The sequence below is a fragment of the Vipera berus genome (assembly GCF_964194415.1).
Source record: "Vipera berus genome assembly, chromosome: Z".
NCBI classification, from domain to species: domain Eukaryota; kingdom Metazoa; phylum Chordata; class Lepidosauria; order Squamata; family Viperidae; genus Vipera; species Vipera berus.
This window is the reverse complement of record NC_138205.1, coordinates 107318701-107336538: the sequence shown is the minus strand read 5'-3', so window position 1 is coordinate 107336538 and position 17838 is coordinate 107318701. Positions and strand designations below refer to the sequence as shown.

General features: G+C 40.2%; 1 protein-coding gene across 1 annotated transcript; it reads right to left on the bottom strand.

Moving 5' to 3' along the window:
- Positions 1-7966: 7966 nt before the first annotated feature.
- Positions 7967-16155, bottom strand: LOC308676934 (uncharacterized protein). Its single transcript, XM_081343005.1, has 9 exons — positions 16128-16155; positions 15821-15907; positions 14352-14487; positions 13560-13692; positions 13304-13444; positions 12406-12590; positions 12184-12301; positions 9604-9753; positions 7967-9429 (listed from the first exon to the last, which is right to left on the bottom strand). Exons 6-9 carry the CDS (start codon positions 12453-12455, stop codon positions 9136-9138), a joined length of 612 nt encoding a protein of 203 aa, XP_081199131.1. The 5' UTR covers positions 12456-12590; positions 13304-13444; positions 13560-13692; positions 14352-14487; positions 15821-15907; positions 16128-16155; the 3' UTR covers positions 7967-9135.
- Between the last annotated feature and the right edge of the window lie 1683 nt (positions 16156-17838).

Below are 17838 nucleotides of genomic sequence, written 5' to 3'. Positions count from 1 at the left end.
CCTGTTCTGTTCTATCCTATTATCCCTCTTTCCATTTGTTTTTCTCAGTGTATCAGAGTACTTTATGCAACCATGCTGGCTTTGTCTGGGGTCTCTTGTTTCTCTTTCTCTGTGATACAGTGTTAAATTGCCCTTTTCTAATCCCATTTTTCAGTTTCCCAAGCATTTTGAGTTCTTTTCCCCTTTAGGATTTCCAGCCATGGAATCCTTCCTGAACTATCTCTTAGTTTGCTGACAATGTAGTCCTTCCAGCTGTCCTGGGAGGTCCAACAACTGTTTACCCCAATTCAGGTGACTCTGAAAATACAGAGAACCCTCCCCCAAATGGCCCTGCAGGACTCTCCAAATGCTAAGAACAGACTCTCAAAGTGCCAACAACTGGATGGCTGCAAAGAATAGAACTCCTTCAAGTCCCCACATTGGTTAGAACTGGGGAAGCTTCTTAGATGAGAAGTGAAAAGTTTTCAAAGGGGAAAAAACCAAGATAGTGCAGTTGCCTTTTGAAGAAACAAAAAGCACATTTGGGACAACCATGAGTTGGATGATTGAGAATCTACAGAGACTCTTAGCTTTCCTATTCTGTTCTGTTTTAGTTATATGTCCCTCTTTCCGTTTTGTATACATTTCCATTCCCCCCCCCCCCGTTTATCACAGTACTTTATGAAACCATGCTGGCTTTGTTTGGGGTCTCGTTTCTCTTTTCTCTGGGGTATTGTGTTAAATTGCCCTTTTGTAATCTCATCTTTCAAAGTTTCCCAAGCATTTTGAGTTATTTTTCCCCTTTAGGATTTCCATCCATGGAACCCTTCCTAAACTATATCTTAGTTTGTTGAAATCATCTCTCTTAAAGTTTCAGACAGTAGTTTAACATTGTTCAGTTACTAGTGCTTGCATTATGTAGAATTCCACTGTGACACAATCCCTCTCCCCCAAAGTTCCCACAATTTCAATCCCCTCCCTCATTTCATCTCTATTAGTAAGATGTAAGTCCAGGATAGCTGAACCCTCTAGTTCCCTCCTCTGTCTTTGGATGACAAAACCTGCCAGCTGTGTTTGTCAGGGCCCTGTTTGATCTCTGACGTGGTCCAGAATTTGTCTCCCAATGGATCTCAGGGCTTTTAAAATCTCTACTACGGTGATGTGTTTCCTGAATACATTAGCTAACTCATTAGCAAAAGGTTCATCTAGGTGTGAGTCCTTGATGGCTGACTTTGTGTTTCCTTCCTTCCTACAGTATAAATGGCACCTCCCTCAATAGTAGCAACTGTGAGAGGGATTGTGGAGTCCTAGTGAAAATCGCTTAAACAGGAGCCAGCCATGTGCTGCAGCTGCCAAAAAGGCCAATGCAGTTCCAGGCTGCAATAACAGAGGGATAAAATCAAGATCAGGCTCGTGAAGTGTTAATATCACTCTATAATGCCTTGGTAAGAGCACACTTGGAATCCTGCATCCAGTTTTGCTCCCCATGATGTAAAAAAGATGTTGAGATTCCAGAAAGACTGCAAAGAAGAACAACAAGAGTGATGAGGGGACTGGAGGCTAAAACATATAAAAAACGGTTGCCAGAATTGGGTATGTCTGGTTTAATGAAGAGAAGGATGAGGGGAGACATGATAGCAGTCTTCCAATATTTGAGGGGCAGCTACAAAGAAGGGGGGGGGTGTCAATTTATTTTCCAAAGCACTGAAGGCAAAACAAGAAGCAATGGATGGAAACCTATCAGAGAGAGAAACAACCTAGAACTAAGGAGAAATTTCCTGACAGTGAGAATATTCAATCCTATCCTATCCTATCCTATCCTGTCCTGTTCTTTTTTTAAATTTTTTATTAAATATACATTTAAAAACAAAAGTAGACATGATTCAACTTCCCTAGCTACAACACTACTATTAGTATTATCTTATGTTACAGAAAGAAATAACAAAAACCTAAAATACAATCTATAACAGGACAGAGTATAAAAAACTGTACATATAAGATCTGTCGCTTTTTTAGTAAACAGTCCTTCAGTCCTCAGCATTATATTTACGTATCTTTCAGTTATGTCCATTATATAGATGCTAATAAAAAAATCTTTACATTATCAACCAATCAAACAATGTTCATCTCAGCGATCCTCCTTACTCTAACCAATTGTACAAATTTTGCCAAATTTCATAATACTCCGTTTCGTTCTTATTTTTGATCTCTAGGGTTAACCTGTCCATTTCAGCACAGGATAAAATTTTATCAATTATTTCTTCTTCAGTGGGTGTTTCCTTTCTTTTCCATTTTTGGGCATATGCCAGTTTTGCTGCGATTAAGATATGTACTAATAAGTAGAGAGATGCTTTACTGAGATTATCGTTAATAATCCCTAATAAAAAGATTTCTGGTTTTAAATTAATTTTTTGTTGTAATATTTCTTCCAACCAATTTTTAATCCACTGCCAAAAAATTTTCGCTTCTGAACATTCCCACCACATATGATAATAAGTCCCTTGAAGCCTTCTGCATTTCCAGCATATTGGTGAGATTTTTTTATCTATTTTTGCTAACCTTGTAGGGGGAAGATGCCATCTATAATACATCTTGTACAAATTCTCTTTATAGGAGGTGGCTAGCGTTAACCTCCTATTTCTATCCCATAGTATTTGCCAATTATCTAAGTCAATATTATAACCAAAATTTTTACTCCAGGTTAACATTGTTTCTTTTATCTGTTCTTCTAATAAATCCTGTTCTAATAAATATTGGTATATCTTTTTTATCAATCGATCTTCTGTTCCTAGAAGAATTTTATCTAATTGTGTATGCTCTAATTTTATCCCTGGTTTTTTTTTCTTTTCTGTATTGTGACTGTATTTGTAAGTATGCCCACCATTCCAACACTACACCATCTTCTGATAATCTTTTTCTTGTTTTCAGGTCTCCATTTTCATCTAAGAGATCTTTATATGTAATTACACTTCCTAGATTTATAAACTTGGGGTGCATAAAAATCTCTAATATAGCCAACTGGGAATTTCTATATAGTTAATTTTTTTAATTTTTATCCACACATCTAATAGTGCCCGTCTAATATGATGATTCTGAAAATACTGATGAGCCCTATATTTTCCATTCCACATTATAGCATGCCACCCAATTTGCATGTCATGACCTTCTAAGGCTAGTAGTCTTCTATTCCTTATATGTATCCAATCCTTTATCTATACCGCTATTGCTGCTTGATAATATTTTTCCCAATCTGGGAGGCCGAGCCCTCCTCTTTCCTTTGCATCCTGTAATAATTTTAACTTGATTCTCAGTTTTTTACCTTGTCACATAAATTTAGATGTAACTCTATTTAAATTTTCAAAAAAATCCTTACCTAATTTAATTGGTACACATTGGAATAAAAAGAGTAATTTGGGCAGTATATTCATCTTGATTGTCGCTATTCTTCCCATAAAAGAGAGCTGCAAGTTTTTCCATCTATCTAGGTCAGGGGTAGGCAACCTCGGCTCTTTAATCACTCATGGACTTCAACTCCCAGAATTCCTGAGCCAGCATGGCTGGCTCAGGAATTCTGGGAGTTGAAGTCCATGAATCATACCCCTGATCTAGGTCTACTATAATTTGGTCCATTAACTTATCATAATTTTCTCTTTTAAGTGTAGTACATCTTGCTGATAGTTGTATCCCCAAATACTTTTTTAGATGTCTGGATGTCAATTTTTTCTACTAACTCAGTCTCTTGCAAGTTGGACATATTTTTAACGAGCATTTTAGTTTTTTCTGTGTTAATTTTTAATCCCGCAACATCTCCATAATTTTCCAGCACCTCTAATAATCTTGTTCCAGATTCTAAAGGGTGTTCCGAGATGAAAACTAAATCATCCGCATAAGCCTGTAGTTTAAATGTCTCTTTTCTGATTTCTAATCCTTTAATCATCTTATCTTTTCGGATTATTCTTGTGAGTACTTCTAAAGAAAGAATGAAAAATAAAGGAGATAGTGGACAGCCTTGTCTCGTACCTTTTTGTATTTGAATGCTATTTGTTAATTCTCCGTTTATGATTACTTTTGCCTCTTGCTTGGAATAGATTGCTTTAAACATATTCATAATTTTTTCTCCGAATTCCATCTGTTTGAGTTGAGTGAACATTAAATTCCATTTGACATTATCAAAGGCTTTCTGAGCATCGACAAAAATTAATGCCACTTGTTTTTTGCTATGAAATTCATAGTATTCTAAGATGTCTAGTATGATCCTGACATTATGTCTAATTTGTCTTTTAGGCAAGAAGCCGTTTTGGTCAATATGAATAAATTCCGCTAAATATTTTTTTAATCTTTCTGCCATTATAGTCATGAAAATCTTGTAATCCGTGTTCAGTAAAGAAATGGGTCTATAATTTTTAATACAGGTCAAATCAGAGTTTTCTTTAGGAATTAGTGAGATGATTACTTCTTTCCATGAATTTGGAATTTTTGCTGTGTTTAGTACCTCATTAAATAAATCCAATAGTGTTGGGAACAAAAGTTCTTGGAGGTTTTTATATATTTTGGATAGTAGTCCATCAGGGCCAGGTGTTTTATTACTTTTTTGTTTTTTAATAGCTTCCATAATTTCCTGAACTGTTATATCTTTATTTAATACATTTTGAAATTCTTCTGAAACCTTCGGTAGGTCTGCTTTCATAAGATATTGTGATACTCTTTCCTCAGTGATCATTTCCTCCTCTTTATAAAGATTTTTATAGAATTCATATGTCATCCATTTTTCCCATCATTTTGACGTACTATCTCCCCTGCTTGATTACGTAATTTACTAATCCATCTATTATCTTGTTTTTTCAATCTATAGTCCAGCCATGTCCCAGGTTTATTTGCCTGCTCAAAAATTTTTTGTCTAATGCTTTTTTGTGTGTGCCAATTCTCCCTTTTCTATAATATTCAATTTATGCTTATTTAAATCCAACTGTTGTTTTAAATCTCTACATTGTGGGTTTTTTATAGTTCTAATTCTAATTTTTTATGTTTATCCTCTAAACTTTTTTGATTTTGCCTTTTCTTTTTATATTCATTGGTCATATATGCAATTGCAGTCCCTCTCATAACTGCTTTGGCCCTATCCCATAAATTTTGAGTGCCAGTCTCCTCTTTCTTATTTATCTGGAAGAATGTCCACATTTGTTCCTCCATCTTATGTTTAAATTCTGTTTGGTTTAGGATTGCCTTTTTAAGAGTCCACCTCCTTGTTGTTGTCTTCTGTTCTTTCCATTTAATTACAATGGGATTATGATCTGCCCAAGTATTAATATCTATTATTATATCATCAATATCTGAATTTAGTTCTTTCGTTGTCCAGACCATATCAATTCTAGACCACGATTGATGCCGCCCTGAATAGTATGTAAATTGCTTTTCATTCAAATTTTTCTCCCTCCAACTATGTTGAATATTTAATTCATCCACCATTTAAAAAAAGTACCGGGTAATATTCTCCTGGTTCGTTTCCTAACTTCTTCACTCCTATAATCTAATTCTCTCTCTATAATTGCATTAAAATCGCCAATTATACAAATGTTCTCATAATCCATATCAGCAATAACCTTATGCAATTTCTTATAAAATTGTCTTTGTTTTTCATTGGGGGCATAAATTCCTACCAGGGCGACCTTTATTTTGTTCAAGGAAATTTCAATAATCAATATTCTACCTTCCTCATCTCGATAAATTTGTTTTGCTGGGATTCTTTCTTTAACATATATCACAATTCCTCCTTTCTTCTGCTGTGAAAGCGATACAAATTTAATTCCTAACTTAGGGTAGTTTAATAGATCCTGATCTTGAGTCTTTATATGTGTTTCTTGTAGAATTGTTATATCTAAAAATTTTTTACTGAGTTTATTCAAAGTTACCGTATATTTCTCTTAGCTGGGGAGTTTAGTCCATTCACATTTAATGATAATACTGTTAATATTTCTATATTACTGCCTCTGTTTTTATCTTGTTGCCCTTGTCGGTCTATCTTCCTTAACTTCTTTGTCTACACTCATCATTGTTGTCATGGTGCATTCTCATTTTTTCTCTTCTCTCTGTTTCCTGTTCTTTGTCTTGTGATTCCTGTGTCTTTCTATTATATCTCTCTGCATTGTTTCCTTCTCTTAACTCTCTTTCTTCTAGTTCATCTTCATTGCCTAGATGCTGCTGGAAAAACTCTTCTGCTTTATCAATCGAATCTAACCTATATCTCTTTTCTTGCCAGGTCACCACAATCCCTTCCGGCATCAGCCACCTAAAATTAATATTTTGTCTTATTAATTTTAATGTAATATGTTGGTAGGGCCTTCTCAGATCTCTTACCCTCCTAGGGACTTGTTTGAGGACAATTAGTTGTTTACCTCTATATTCTATTGGGTCGTCTCTTGTTCTGTGCAAAATCTCATCCCTAATTGACCTTCAGAAATCTGATATGTACCTCCTTAGGTAAGTTATTTCTTCTCGCGTAATTTGTGTGAATTCTATATATTTCATCAATCTCATTTGCCATCTCATCTTTCCCTGTCCCTAGGGCCCTTGCTAGCAAGTCCGTCATCATTTCTGGGAGGTCCTCCCCCTTCTCTTCCTTCATGTTTTAGAAACATAAATAGTGGTCTGCTTTCTCGGTTTCAAACAGTATAATGGTTTTTTCTAACTCTTTGTTTGCTTGCAAAAGTTTTTCATTCATTTCATCTACTCCTTTCCTCCTTATTCATTCTATCTTCCATTTCTAATAATTTCTGTTCATTTTTCAATATTTGCTGTTGAAAACATTCAAATTTTCCGTCCATTGCTCCCATCCTCTCTTTGAGTTCTCCAGTATCATTCCTTATTTCACCTATTTCTCTTTTTAAATCCTCATGATTTCTCAACATAACCTCTTGCATGGATTGTAATATTGCTTGTATGTCTTTAAGTGAGCTTGCTCTCTCCCGCGGCATCATCTCCTCTATAGATCTTTGCCCTGCTGAGCTTAATCCTGCTGATGAGGCTTGGGTCATCTGCCTTCTTCCAGTCCCAACTCTCGTGAGATTTTGGGATGCTTGTCATCTTTCTAAAAGACGTCAGCCAACCCTCCCACTTATACACAATCTTTGTCTTTCCCTCCACCACACCTGGGGAATTTATCGTTCTTCCAAGGTTATAATCACTAGTGCCTTATATCTTAACAATGCTAGATTTTGTTGCTAACACAATATCCAACCTATTACACCTATTACACTAAAACATAATAATCATTATTAATCAATTTCAAATATCTATATTCCAAACAGTCCTAACTTTTCTATAAAGAAACATGTAACAATAATATAACCAATATTATTCAATTCTTTAACAATAAAAACCAGATTTCACAGTCAGTTCAGTTATGAATATTATTATATACAACAAGGGGAGAAATAGATTTTCTCTCCCTTCTTAAACATTCAACTTTTTATTCCTAATTAGTTTCCTCCAGATCAATCATACCATAGGTTATATTCAATTAATTCTTATTGGTCTAAATTCTCAAAACAATTACCATTTATCCCTTTTGTTTTAGAAACTTTTTGAAACAAATAGTTCACTTCTTATGTTATGAGTATCACTCTTCCCTCCTTTGATGCTAATTGGTCATTAGTTTTTCTTCAAGATGTCCGCTCTCTCAGCTCAGTCCGCACTGTCACTCTTCAAGTTTATTTTGTTTTTTGTTAAACTACTTCTTGGCTTTACTGCAAAAGCCAGAAAGAGAAACCACCCTTGATCTCCAGTCCTTACAGCCTGTGAGCCTGTTGCTTTAAGGTCAGATCTCTCCACACCCCCCCTCCTTCTCACCATTATCTGACAGGGGAGATGAATTCCCCTTTCGCTCTGGGGCCTCTCCTCTTATCTTCTCTTCTGTGAAATTCTCTGAAGTGGCTTAAGAACAACTCGGAGACAGCTGGCTTAGTCTAACTGTTTATTGAGGTACCGGACAATCATATGCTCTGCTCCTGCTCTTTTATAGCCGGCCGCCGTCTGGCTGCACCAATCAGCTGCACGTTCTCCTCCCGCATGAACTGCTGAGCCAATCGGCTGCGGGGTGTGTTTGACAGCTTCGTGTCCTCGTGGCGGTTGCGCATGCGTGGTGGTAAGCCGTGCTGACAGCTGAGAGCTGTCAGCTGCTGCGCCTGCGCACTCTCCGGCGGCAGCTTTTGACAACTGTCAAAAGCTGCCGCGTGTATTCCTGTCACGGCTATTTACCTCAACAGTGGTTAACATAACTTTTCAACAATAACACATTTTAACATCAATATAACACATTCTCTGGAAAGATTTCACCATCCGGAACACTTACAAGAGTTCGCTGAGTGTTTCTTCTGCCAGGTTAGATGAATCGCTGTCCCGCTGGCCCACCGCTATTTTTGACAGCTGTCATTTCTTCACAGCCGCTGAGAGCTGTCAGCTGCTGCTGCGCCTGCACACTCGCCGGCGGCTTTTGACAACTGTCAAAAGCTGCCGCGTGTATTCCCATCACGGCTATTTACCTCAACAGTGGTTAACATAACTTTTCAACAATAACACATTTTAACATCAATATAACACATTCTCTAGAAAGATTTCACCATCCGGAACACTTACAAGAGTTCGCTGAGTGATTCTTCTGCCAGGTTAGATGAATCGCTGTCCCGCTGGCCCGCTATTTTTGACAGCTGTCATTTCTTCACAGCCGCCATAATGGGCCGTCTCCTTCACCCGGCTCTCTCCTAGGCTTTCCTGCTTTCTGCAGCTCAAACCGCCGTCCTGAGCTGCTTAGCTGGGCGCCTCTGCTTCTAATCTCCCTCCGAGAGATCTGGAGCTTTTTTTTAAAAAAAACCCGGGAACAAAGAAAAAGCTGTGAGATCGGCACTCTCATTCGGAGCGGCGTCACAACACAGCCATTCCGAGTAGAGAATAGAGTGTAGAGTACAGTAGAGTAGAAGAGAAGAAGAAGAGAAGAGAAAAGAGAAAGGAGGGGAGAGCAGAGGAGAGAAGGTAGAAGAAAAGAGAGTAGAAGAGAAGTAGAGTAAAGAAGAGTAGAATTTAGAGTAGAGTACAGAAGAGTAAAGTAGAAGAGAAGAGTGTAGAAGTCTTTGACTCGTTGTTTAGACCTCTCTGTCCAGAAGGTCAATCTTGCTGTCCTGAGCAAGGTGACCAGTGTCTTTCAGGTGCAGATGAGTGGCCAAATCCCGCCCTGAGGGGTTTGTCCTCTGGGCTGTGCCTGCATCCACTGAGAGGTTCCTCAGTTTCCCCAATGTGCAGGTTGTCCTCCTTCTGTGCGGATGGCAGTGAAACTTCTGCTGGAGGAGGAGGAGGAGGAGCTGGACAAGTCTTCAGGATCCCGTCCATTGCTCTTGCCAGATCACTCAATGTGAATCTCTTGTAAATTTCAGGCAAGCATTTAAAATCAGCTCCTCCTTCCTTTTGACCCGAAAGGAAGAAAGTCAGTTTTATTAGTGGCCCCATCGCCTCATCAGTTCTCATGAATAAAATAAAGGCATCAGGCCACATAGACGTTTACATCATGAACCCTAAAACCAAATTCCTCCAAGAAGGACGATGTCGCCATCTGTCCCACGTTACGTCCAGGTTTACCTTCTGGGGAAGATTCGGGGCTGCGTTGCAGATTCCTCTGATGCCGAAGAGTTGGATGAGGCTGCTGCGGTCATTTAGCAGGAACTTCAGGCCGAAGAAGATTCTTTCCATCAGAGCTTTCTCCTTTTTTTGGAAGGGCCTGCCAATAAACTGAGGGGAACAAGAGGGCAGGATGACTTCCACTCTAAGGAAGCGGACGTTTAATAATAATAATAATAATAATAATAATAATAATAATAATAATAATAATAATAATAATAATAATAATAATAATAATAATAATAAGTAGTAGTAGTAGTAGTAGTAGAAGTAGTAGTAGTTGGAAGGGACCTTGGAGGTCATCTAGTCCAACCCCCTGCTCAGGCAGGAAACCCTATACCATTTCAGATAAATGGCTGTCCAGTCTCTTCTTAAAAACTTCCAGTGTTGGAGCGTTCACAGCTTCTGGAGGCAGGTTGTTCCACTGGTTAATTGTTCTAACTGTCAGGAAGTTTCTCCTTAGTTCTAGGTTGCTTCTCTCTGGTTAGTTTCCATCCGTTGCTTCTTGTCCTGCCTTCAGGTGCTTTGGAGAATAGTTTGACTCCCTCTTCTTTGTGGCAGCCCCTGAGATATTGGAACACTGCTATAATGTCACCCCTCACCCTTCTCTTCATTAAACTACACATACCCAATTCCAGCAACCGTTCCCTATATGTTTTAGCCTCCAGTCCTCCAATCATCTTTGTTGCTCTTCTCTGTACTCTTTCTAGAGTCTCAACATCTTTTTTACATCGTGGTGACCAAAACTGGGTGCAGTATTCCAGATGTGGCCTTACCAAAGCATTGTAAAGTGGTATTAGTACTTCACTTGATCTTGATTCTATCCCTCTGTTAATGCAGCCTAGCACTGTGTTGGCTTTTTTGGCAGCTACAGCACACTGCTGGCTCATATTGAAGTGATTGTCCACTAGGCCTCTGAGATCCCTTTCACAGTTACTACTATTGAGCAAGGTATCACCTATCCTATACCTGTGCATTTGATTTTTCCTGCCTAAATGTAGAACCTTACTTTTTCACCATTGAATTTCATTTTGTTAGATAGCGCCGAGTGTTCGAGTCTGTCCAGATCCTCCTGTATCTTAAGCCTGGAGTATTTGCTAGTCCTGCCAGCTTGGTGTCGTCTGCAAATTTGATGAGTTCCCCATCAATCCCCTCATGCAATTTTTTGATGAACATGTTGAAGAGCACTGGGCCCAGAACAGAGCCCTGGGGCACCCCACTACACACTTCCTTCCATGTAAATGCAGTTCCACTGAGGACCACATGCTGAGTATGGCAGGTGGTGATGCTATCTAACCCACATTTTTCTATCTTATCAAGTAGTAGGTTGTGATCTACTTTATCAAATGCCTTACTGAAGTCCAAGTAAATTATATCTACAGCATTCTTCAGGTCCACTAATTTTTTCACTTGATCAAAGAATGCAATAAGATTTGCCTGGCATGATCTGTTTTTGAAAAACCCATATTGGCTTTTAGTGATGACTTTGTTTGCATCAAGGTGTTCACTGATTTGTTGTTTGATTATCTTTTCCAGAATCTTTCCAGATATTGAGGTCAGGCTGATAGGTCTGTAATTTCCTGGATCCATTTTTTTTCCTTTTTTGAAGATGGGAACTACATCAGCTCTTTTCCAGTCTTCTGGTAGTTCCCCAGTGCTCCAGGATTTTTGAAAAATATAGTTCAGTGGTTCTGAGATCACATCTGCCAGTTCCTTGAGAACCTTGGGGTGTAATCCATCTGGTCCTGGTGATTTGAACTCATCTAGGCTGGACAGGTGCTCACTTACCATTTTTTTGCCTATCTTAACTTGAACGTTGAACGTTAAGACTGACACAAGAGAGAACTTACAAACTGGATTTGAAATTGTGATGGTTGCTCCCCTCCAGGGTCACATGACCTAACTTTGCATGCTTGGCCACCCCTGACTGCATTATATGACACTTTTGCCCAAAACCAGCCCTTCCCTCTGGCTGATGGCAATACCAAACTCCAGGAAATCATTGGCTTGCTTCCCAATGGTGTCTTGCTTAACAACCTCCACAAAAAAGCTCCTAAAATCTGCTCGTTGATATGACCAACCCATTTCATGACCATTATGCAATACCACCCTAATGGGCGGGTTTCATTACAGTTCTGGGTAAAGGACAACCTGAAGTTTTTGCAGCCCAATTGTGGTTGATGAAAATGTTCCCCTTTCATGCATTCCCTCCCTGTTTCCTTGCCTCTGTTTGATGCTGTTGGAAGAAGGAAAGTTGTGATAAAAGTGTGGAGCAAAAGAATGCAGTCTTAAATCCATGGATTTCTCCCCTGCAGTTTCTCATAGCTCTACCCGCCTTTCCCAGCTGTTTCCTAAATTCTTATGCAGCAGCTCCACTTCTCCACAAAATAAGCTGAGACTAGTAAAACATCTCTAATCTGCTAAGTCTGGTCACTTCCTAGTTCCCTGCTCTGTTTTCAGAGCAGGAAATAAGGGCATTGTATGGTCAGGCCTCTCATCTCTCAACTCCCTCCCTAATTTATCTAGTTGTGAGAAAAATACCTCTGCAAAAAATGCAGCGTAATCCTTTCTCGTAACCTCCTTTTCCAAAAACAGGTATTCAAATAAATGAGGAATCAGTCTCCCTGGAAATTCGTCCATTCTGCACATCCGCATTGCTCTGAAAAGGAGAAATTGTTCATATTAGAGGCAGAAGACCTCCTTTCCAAGTGGACAAAGTCAAGTATCATCTTTTAAAGCCCAAGAGAGGATTCTGCCCTTTACCTTCCTAGAGAGGAAAATCCCTTGTGTTGCTCCTCGGGATCTTTGAGCATCTCCCAGCCGTGGTTTTTGTTGATGGCCACCAAGATGCGGGAATTGGTCTAGGCTATTTTCATAATTTTCTTCAGGGCTTCAACTGCCACACTCTACATGAGATGGTAGAGTTGATCAATAGGCTGATTCTGGCTCTGTGTATCAGATGAGAGAGGCTGCTAGACAAGGTGATGGGGGACCCAGATGGCCCAGCTTCACCAATAGAGATCTCCCCATCCCTGGAATCCACCACAATCTCCTGGGTGACAATAGCCAAACCCCTATCCCTGCCCCAAATTATTGTAGGATAAAAATGCAAAACTCAGGTGGGTTTCCCTTTCCTTTTCCCTTTCCATTTGGTTCATTACTCCGGCACCACATCAATATCTTAGATTGCGGGAATGAATCTGAATTTGATAATATCAAATAAAAGATCAAAAATCTGCAATGAGGCTGCAATGCACTTTGGCAAGAAGGCTTAAATATAGCATTTTAAATCATTTAACTCGTATAAATGTGCAAATTTTGGCTCTGTGCCTCATATCCCTTTGGCTCCAAGCCTTACTCCATCAGTTCTCTGTTTTCTCACATGGAACAAGGTTTGGGCTGTGATAACCTCAAGGATTTCCAGCCCACCCTCCACTCTCTGATGTTCTTGCATCCATCAGGAGCTCTGAAGGATCCATATTGACTCTCAGTTGGATTCAGATGTTCTTCAAATGTCTCAGACTTGAGACTGGCCACCGGCCTGGCGAGTTCATCAGAAACAGGCCCAGCAGATACCATCTCCTGTCTTCCCTCAAGGCTAACACCGTTCAGTGTAAAGCTTAAACAGGAAAAATTATGGGAAGAAATCGTGATGAATCACCTGCAGGGACTACAGCGGTCGCTCTCCTTTGGGCCAGTCAGGTAGATAAAAAATGGAATAAAAGAGAAGGGTGTCCACTTGCCCTTTGGGCAGTTCTTCCTTTTTCATCACCGCAATGAAGTCCCAAAGGGTGGCACCCCGCTGTTGGGAGAGAGAGACAGAAGAGGAAGGAGAAGAGTCAGGTTTTCTAGGGTCTTCTCTCCAAACCCTCCCGGGAACGGCAGGCGGAGAGAAACCCCTCAGGTGGGCAACCTACAGAAGTGAGCAATTCGAACTCCATCTCCTCCATCACTTCCTTCATGGGGGGAATCTTGCTCAGCAGATGAAGGAGGACTTTGAGGTGGAGAGAGGCATCGGCTGCCAAGCAGCTCCAGACGGCTTGGATTTCGCTGGAGGGAAAAATAAAGATTATCAGTGACGGTGACCCAGAAAAAATGGTGAAAGTCATCCTCAAGGACCAGAACGATGATGACGACATATTGTGTCCATAAATTATTTATTATGGGTTGGCTTTTTTTTTCACTTTGCTTTTAAAAAAAACAACAACTTATAATTAAAGAATATCAATTGCTTTGGCTTAACCTATTATACGGACGCTATGATTATGTTGCAGGATAATGTAGACTTTTTTAACCTTTTATATATATTGCACTCTTTGATTTATTTGAGAATCTCTATGAATACTTCATCATATATCAGTAATAGAAAAACTGCACTGCTCTTATCAGTAATTAAGATGCTTACTGTAGAAAGAAGCCATTTTTCTAAGCTTTTTAAATTTAAATGTAATTATTTCAGTTTACTATACTGCAGTATGTTTTCAATAAAACCACCACTAGGACAATGCTGGTTAATGTAGCAACAACGGCTTGCAAGTGTTTACATTTTATTGCAAACTGCTCTTTCTTAAAAATGCCTCATCTGGTTAGGATTTGGCTCCTCTGGATGAAATAGCAAGTCCTGAGTCCTCTCTGTGACTGAGGAAAGGGCAACCCATTTGATTACAATACTACGATTTATGAGTCGTAGCCAACATGGTTTTAAATACCTTCAAACTGGACGGTCACAACCATCGCCCGTGATCATACCGCAATTATTCTGTTCAGATGTGCCTGATCTTTCTGCCAGTCAAGTAGGCTCTGGAGAATGTCCAAAATCGCCTTGCAGTGGAGAGAGCAACACCTCTGAAACAAAGGGAAACCAGCAGCAGGGAAGTGAAATAAACACAAGTGGTGTATAAACGGTTTCTCCAGAGTACGAGAGGACACTCACTATACTAGGCTGGAAAAAGGTCATTAGCCGTTGTTCTACCCTGTTCTTCCGCAAGACCCTGAGGAAGTGGAGTCTCTGTTGGGCCTTTCTGGCCACCTGGGTTGTATTAACTTTCCAGGTCAGATCTTCGCAGAGGTAGACTCCCAGAAATTTAAAGGAGGAGACTCTCTCCACACAGCCCCTCCCTCCCCAATGTAAAGTGGGGCAGGTTCCTCTCTTTTCCTCCGGAAGTCTAGCACCATCTCTTTCGTCTTGCCGATGTTCAGGTGCAAGTTGTTGTTACAACACCATATGGAGTTTTTGTACCTCCGCCCTGTATGCTGTCTCATCCCCACCTGTAATAAGACCCACCACGGTCGTATCATCTGCGAACTTAATTATCGCAGTAAATGGGTCGGATGATACACAGTCATATGTGTACAAAGAGTACAGGTAGGGGCTAAGCATGCAGCCCTGTGGCGAGCCGGTGCAAAGCTTCAGGGTGTGTGTGGATAAAACAGACATGACCCTCACTGTTTGTAGCTGGTCCCTAAGAAAGTCTTTAATCCAATCATAGATGGAGGGGGGAAAATATTGAGAGGATGTTTTTGAAAATATTTTTAGAAGTACTAAACCGTAATACCAGAGGAAAGAATGGTTGCACAATTCTGCTGCCACCCATTGAGGAAAAATACTCTTTAATTTAGAGTCTCTTATCAGGACCTCCCAGAAGAAGGGGTGCTGAGTGGCGGGTGGTTTTTCTCTCCCGCTGACAAACAGCTGGTTTTGCTGCCAAAGCTGCCTCTTTGGCGGCTTTGTCCCAAGGTTTGGAGGTCTAACATCATCACCAGACATTTTTCAGGAAGCAACACTTTTGGGGGAAATGGAACCAGCCTGGGAACTTTGGTGAGATAGGAACCTCTTCTTGTTCCCTTCACTAGCTGGCACCAATAGCCTGAACCCAATTGTCTCTTTCTATCCCCACTTCCCAGCACTGAGACCTTCCTTCAAAATGTCATCCTTTCCTTCCTGGTGAGGACGTTTAGGAAGTCAGTCATTCTTCATCTTCTCAGGGTTCTATTAAATCTTTTTTAATTTGTTTTAACGTTTGTATTGACTTTCTTTTAAATGCCCTGTAAACCGCCCTGAGTCCTTTGGGAAAGGGCGGTATATAAATCTAAATAAATAAATAAATAAATAAATAAATAAATAAATAAATAAATAAATAAATTCTGCACAGAGCCCGTGTAACGAAGATGCTCTTACCCTGGAGCATAGCTCCTCCATAGCGGCAGCAAGCCGAGCCTCGAAGCGCTCACACGTCCGATCTACGGATGACGTGTGATCAGAGACCTGAATAGCGGAAGGAGATAGTATCGTCACACCTCTAGACGGCCTTGGAGGGAAACCCTATATGGACTTGGATGTCGGAATCCAAAAATGGCAGGAGCCTCCCAATTCAGCAGGTCCCATTCCTTATGACAAGATCAAGATTCTTGCCTGTTTCCTCCCTACCCCGTGTGTAAGACCCTCAGTAAGAAAGACCAGGTCCTTGAAAAATGGGAAATTATACCTGCTCTTCACACCCGTCCCTGGCAGAACGTCCAGATGACATGTGATCAGAGACCTGAATAGCAGAAGGAGACAATATTGTCACATGCAGAAGGATCCAGACAGAGACAGAGGCAGACCTAACACCCCCCCCCTCCATTCTCCCCAATGTATCAGTAAATGAACATGCAGGTCGTTAAGCGAGACCATCAGAAAAAAGGATCAGGGCCTTGAAAAATGGGAAATTATACCTGCTCTTTACAAATTCCGTGTGATCAGAAACCTGAAGAGCAGAAGGAGACAATATTGTCACACTTCTAGATGGCATTTAAGGGAAACCCTGTGTAGACTCGGATGTCAGAATCCAACTGGGATACGAATAAGGCAGGAGCCTCCCCATTCAGCCTGTCCCATTCCTTAAGACAAAGATCAAGATTCTTGCGTGTTCCCTCCCTACCCCGTAAGCGAGACTCCCAGTAGGAAAGACCAGGTCCTTGAAAAATGGAAAATTATACCTGCTCTTCACACCCGTCTCTGGCAGAACGTCCAAATAACATGTGATCAGAGACTTGAATAGCAGGAGGAGACAATTTCATCACATGCAGAAGGATCCAGAGAGAGACGGAGGCAGATCAAGAGCAAAGGGGAAGGTGCCAGGCTCACATCACAAATGTATTAATCGGCAGTAATAATTGCATTAACGTTGTGTACAATGGAAGCCACACAGAGTCATCTTGTGGGGAGATGGAGAGGCAAAGGAATTTAATAACTAAACCATCTCTTATATTTTTATCATTTCAATGATAATAATCATAAAACATGAAGGCAGAGTCTGCCTATTACGGTTGCAGGTTGTGACGGCCATTGAGTGTCAAATCTAATGACCCCCCCTCCATTCTCCCCGATGTATCGGTAAATGAACATCTAGGTCATTAAGTGGAGTTGTGGGTGACTCAGGGTTGGCCCTTCTTGTCCTACTTTCGGTGCTTTGGAGAATAGGTGGACCCCTCCTTCTTTGGGGCAGCTATGGGAAGACTGTTATCATGTCACCCCTGTCCTTTTCTCTAGACTAGAGATTCCAATTTCTGCAACTGTTCTTCATATATTTTAGCCTCCAGGACCCCAATCATCTTTGCTGTTCTTCTCTACACTCTTTCCAGAGTCTCGATATCTTTTTTATATTGTGATGACCAAAACTGGATGTGGTATTCCAAGTGTGGCCTTACTAAGGCTTTATAAAGTGGTACTAATACATCATCTTTTTTCTACCCCCATTAATGCAGCCTAGGATTGTATTGGCTTTTTTGGCTGCTGCCACACACAACTGGCTCATATTTAAGTGATTCTCCACTAGGACTCCAAGGTTCCTCTCATAGTTGCTGCTATTGAGCCAAGTTTCACCAAATCTATACTTGTACCTTTAGTTTTTCTTGTGGAACCTTTCTTTCCTCTCTGAGTGTTTGTGTACTCTTAGGCAAGACAAAGGATACAATAATTATTCTCGAACTGTTGTAAATCAATTAAAAGCCACAGTAAAAAAATAGTTTTATGTCATAAATATTAGTTGTGAGAGATCATAAATTAATTGCTGCCATCTCTACGCCAATAAAATTTGGTTTAGGATACTGATGCCCTCAAAATTACAATACTGTAAAATATGTTTATTGGGCCAAAATGTCTTAAATGGCAGGTTTCTGGGTGGCAAAGTTAATCATTCTTCACCCAAGAAATTT

Coding starts and splice junctions, on each gene's coding strand:
- LOC308676934 (XM_081343005.1), bottom strand. CDS start 12,455: ATGCTCAAAGATCCCGAGGAGCAACACAAGGGATTTTCCTCTCTAGGA. Junction 12,302..12,405: donor GGATTTTCCTCTCTAGGAAG/GTAAAGGGCAGA, acceptor TCTCCTTTTCAG/AGCAATGCGGATGTGCAGAA. Junction 9,754..12,183: donor ACGCTGCATTTTTTGCAGAG/GTATTTTTCTCA, acceptor TGTTCCCCTCAG/TTTATTGGCAGGCCCTTCCA.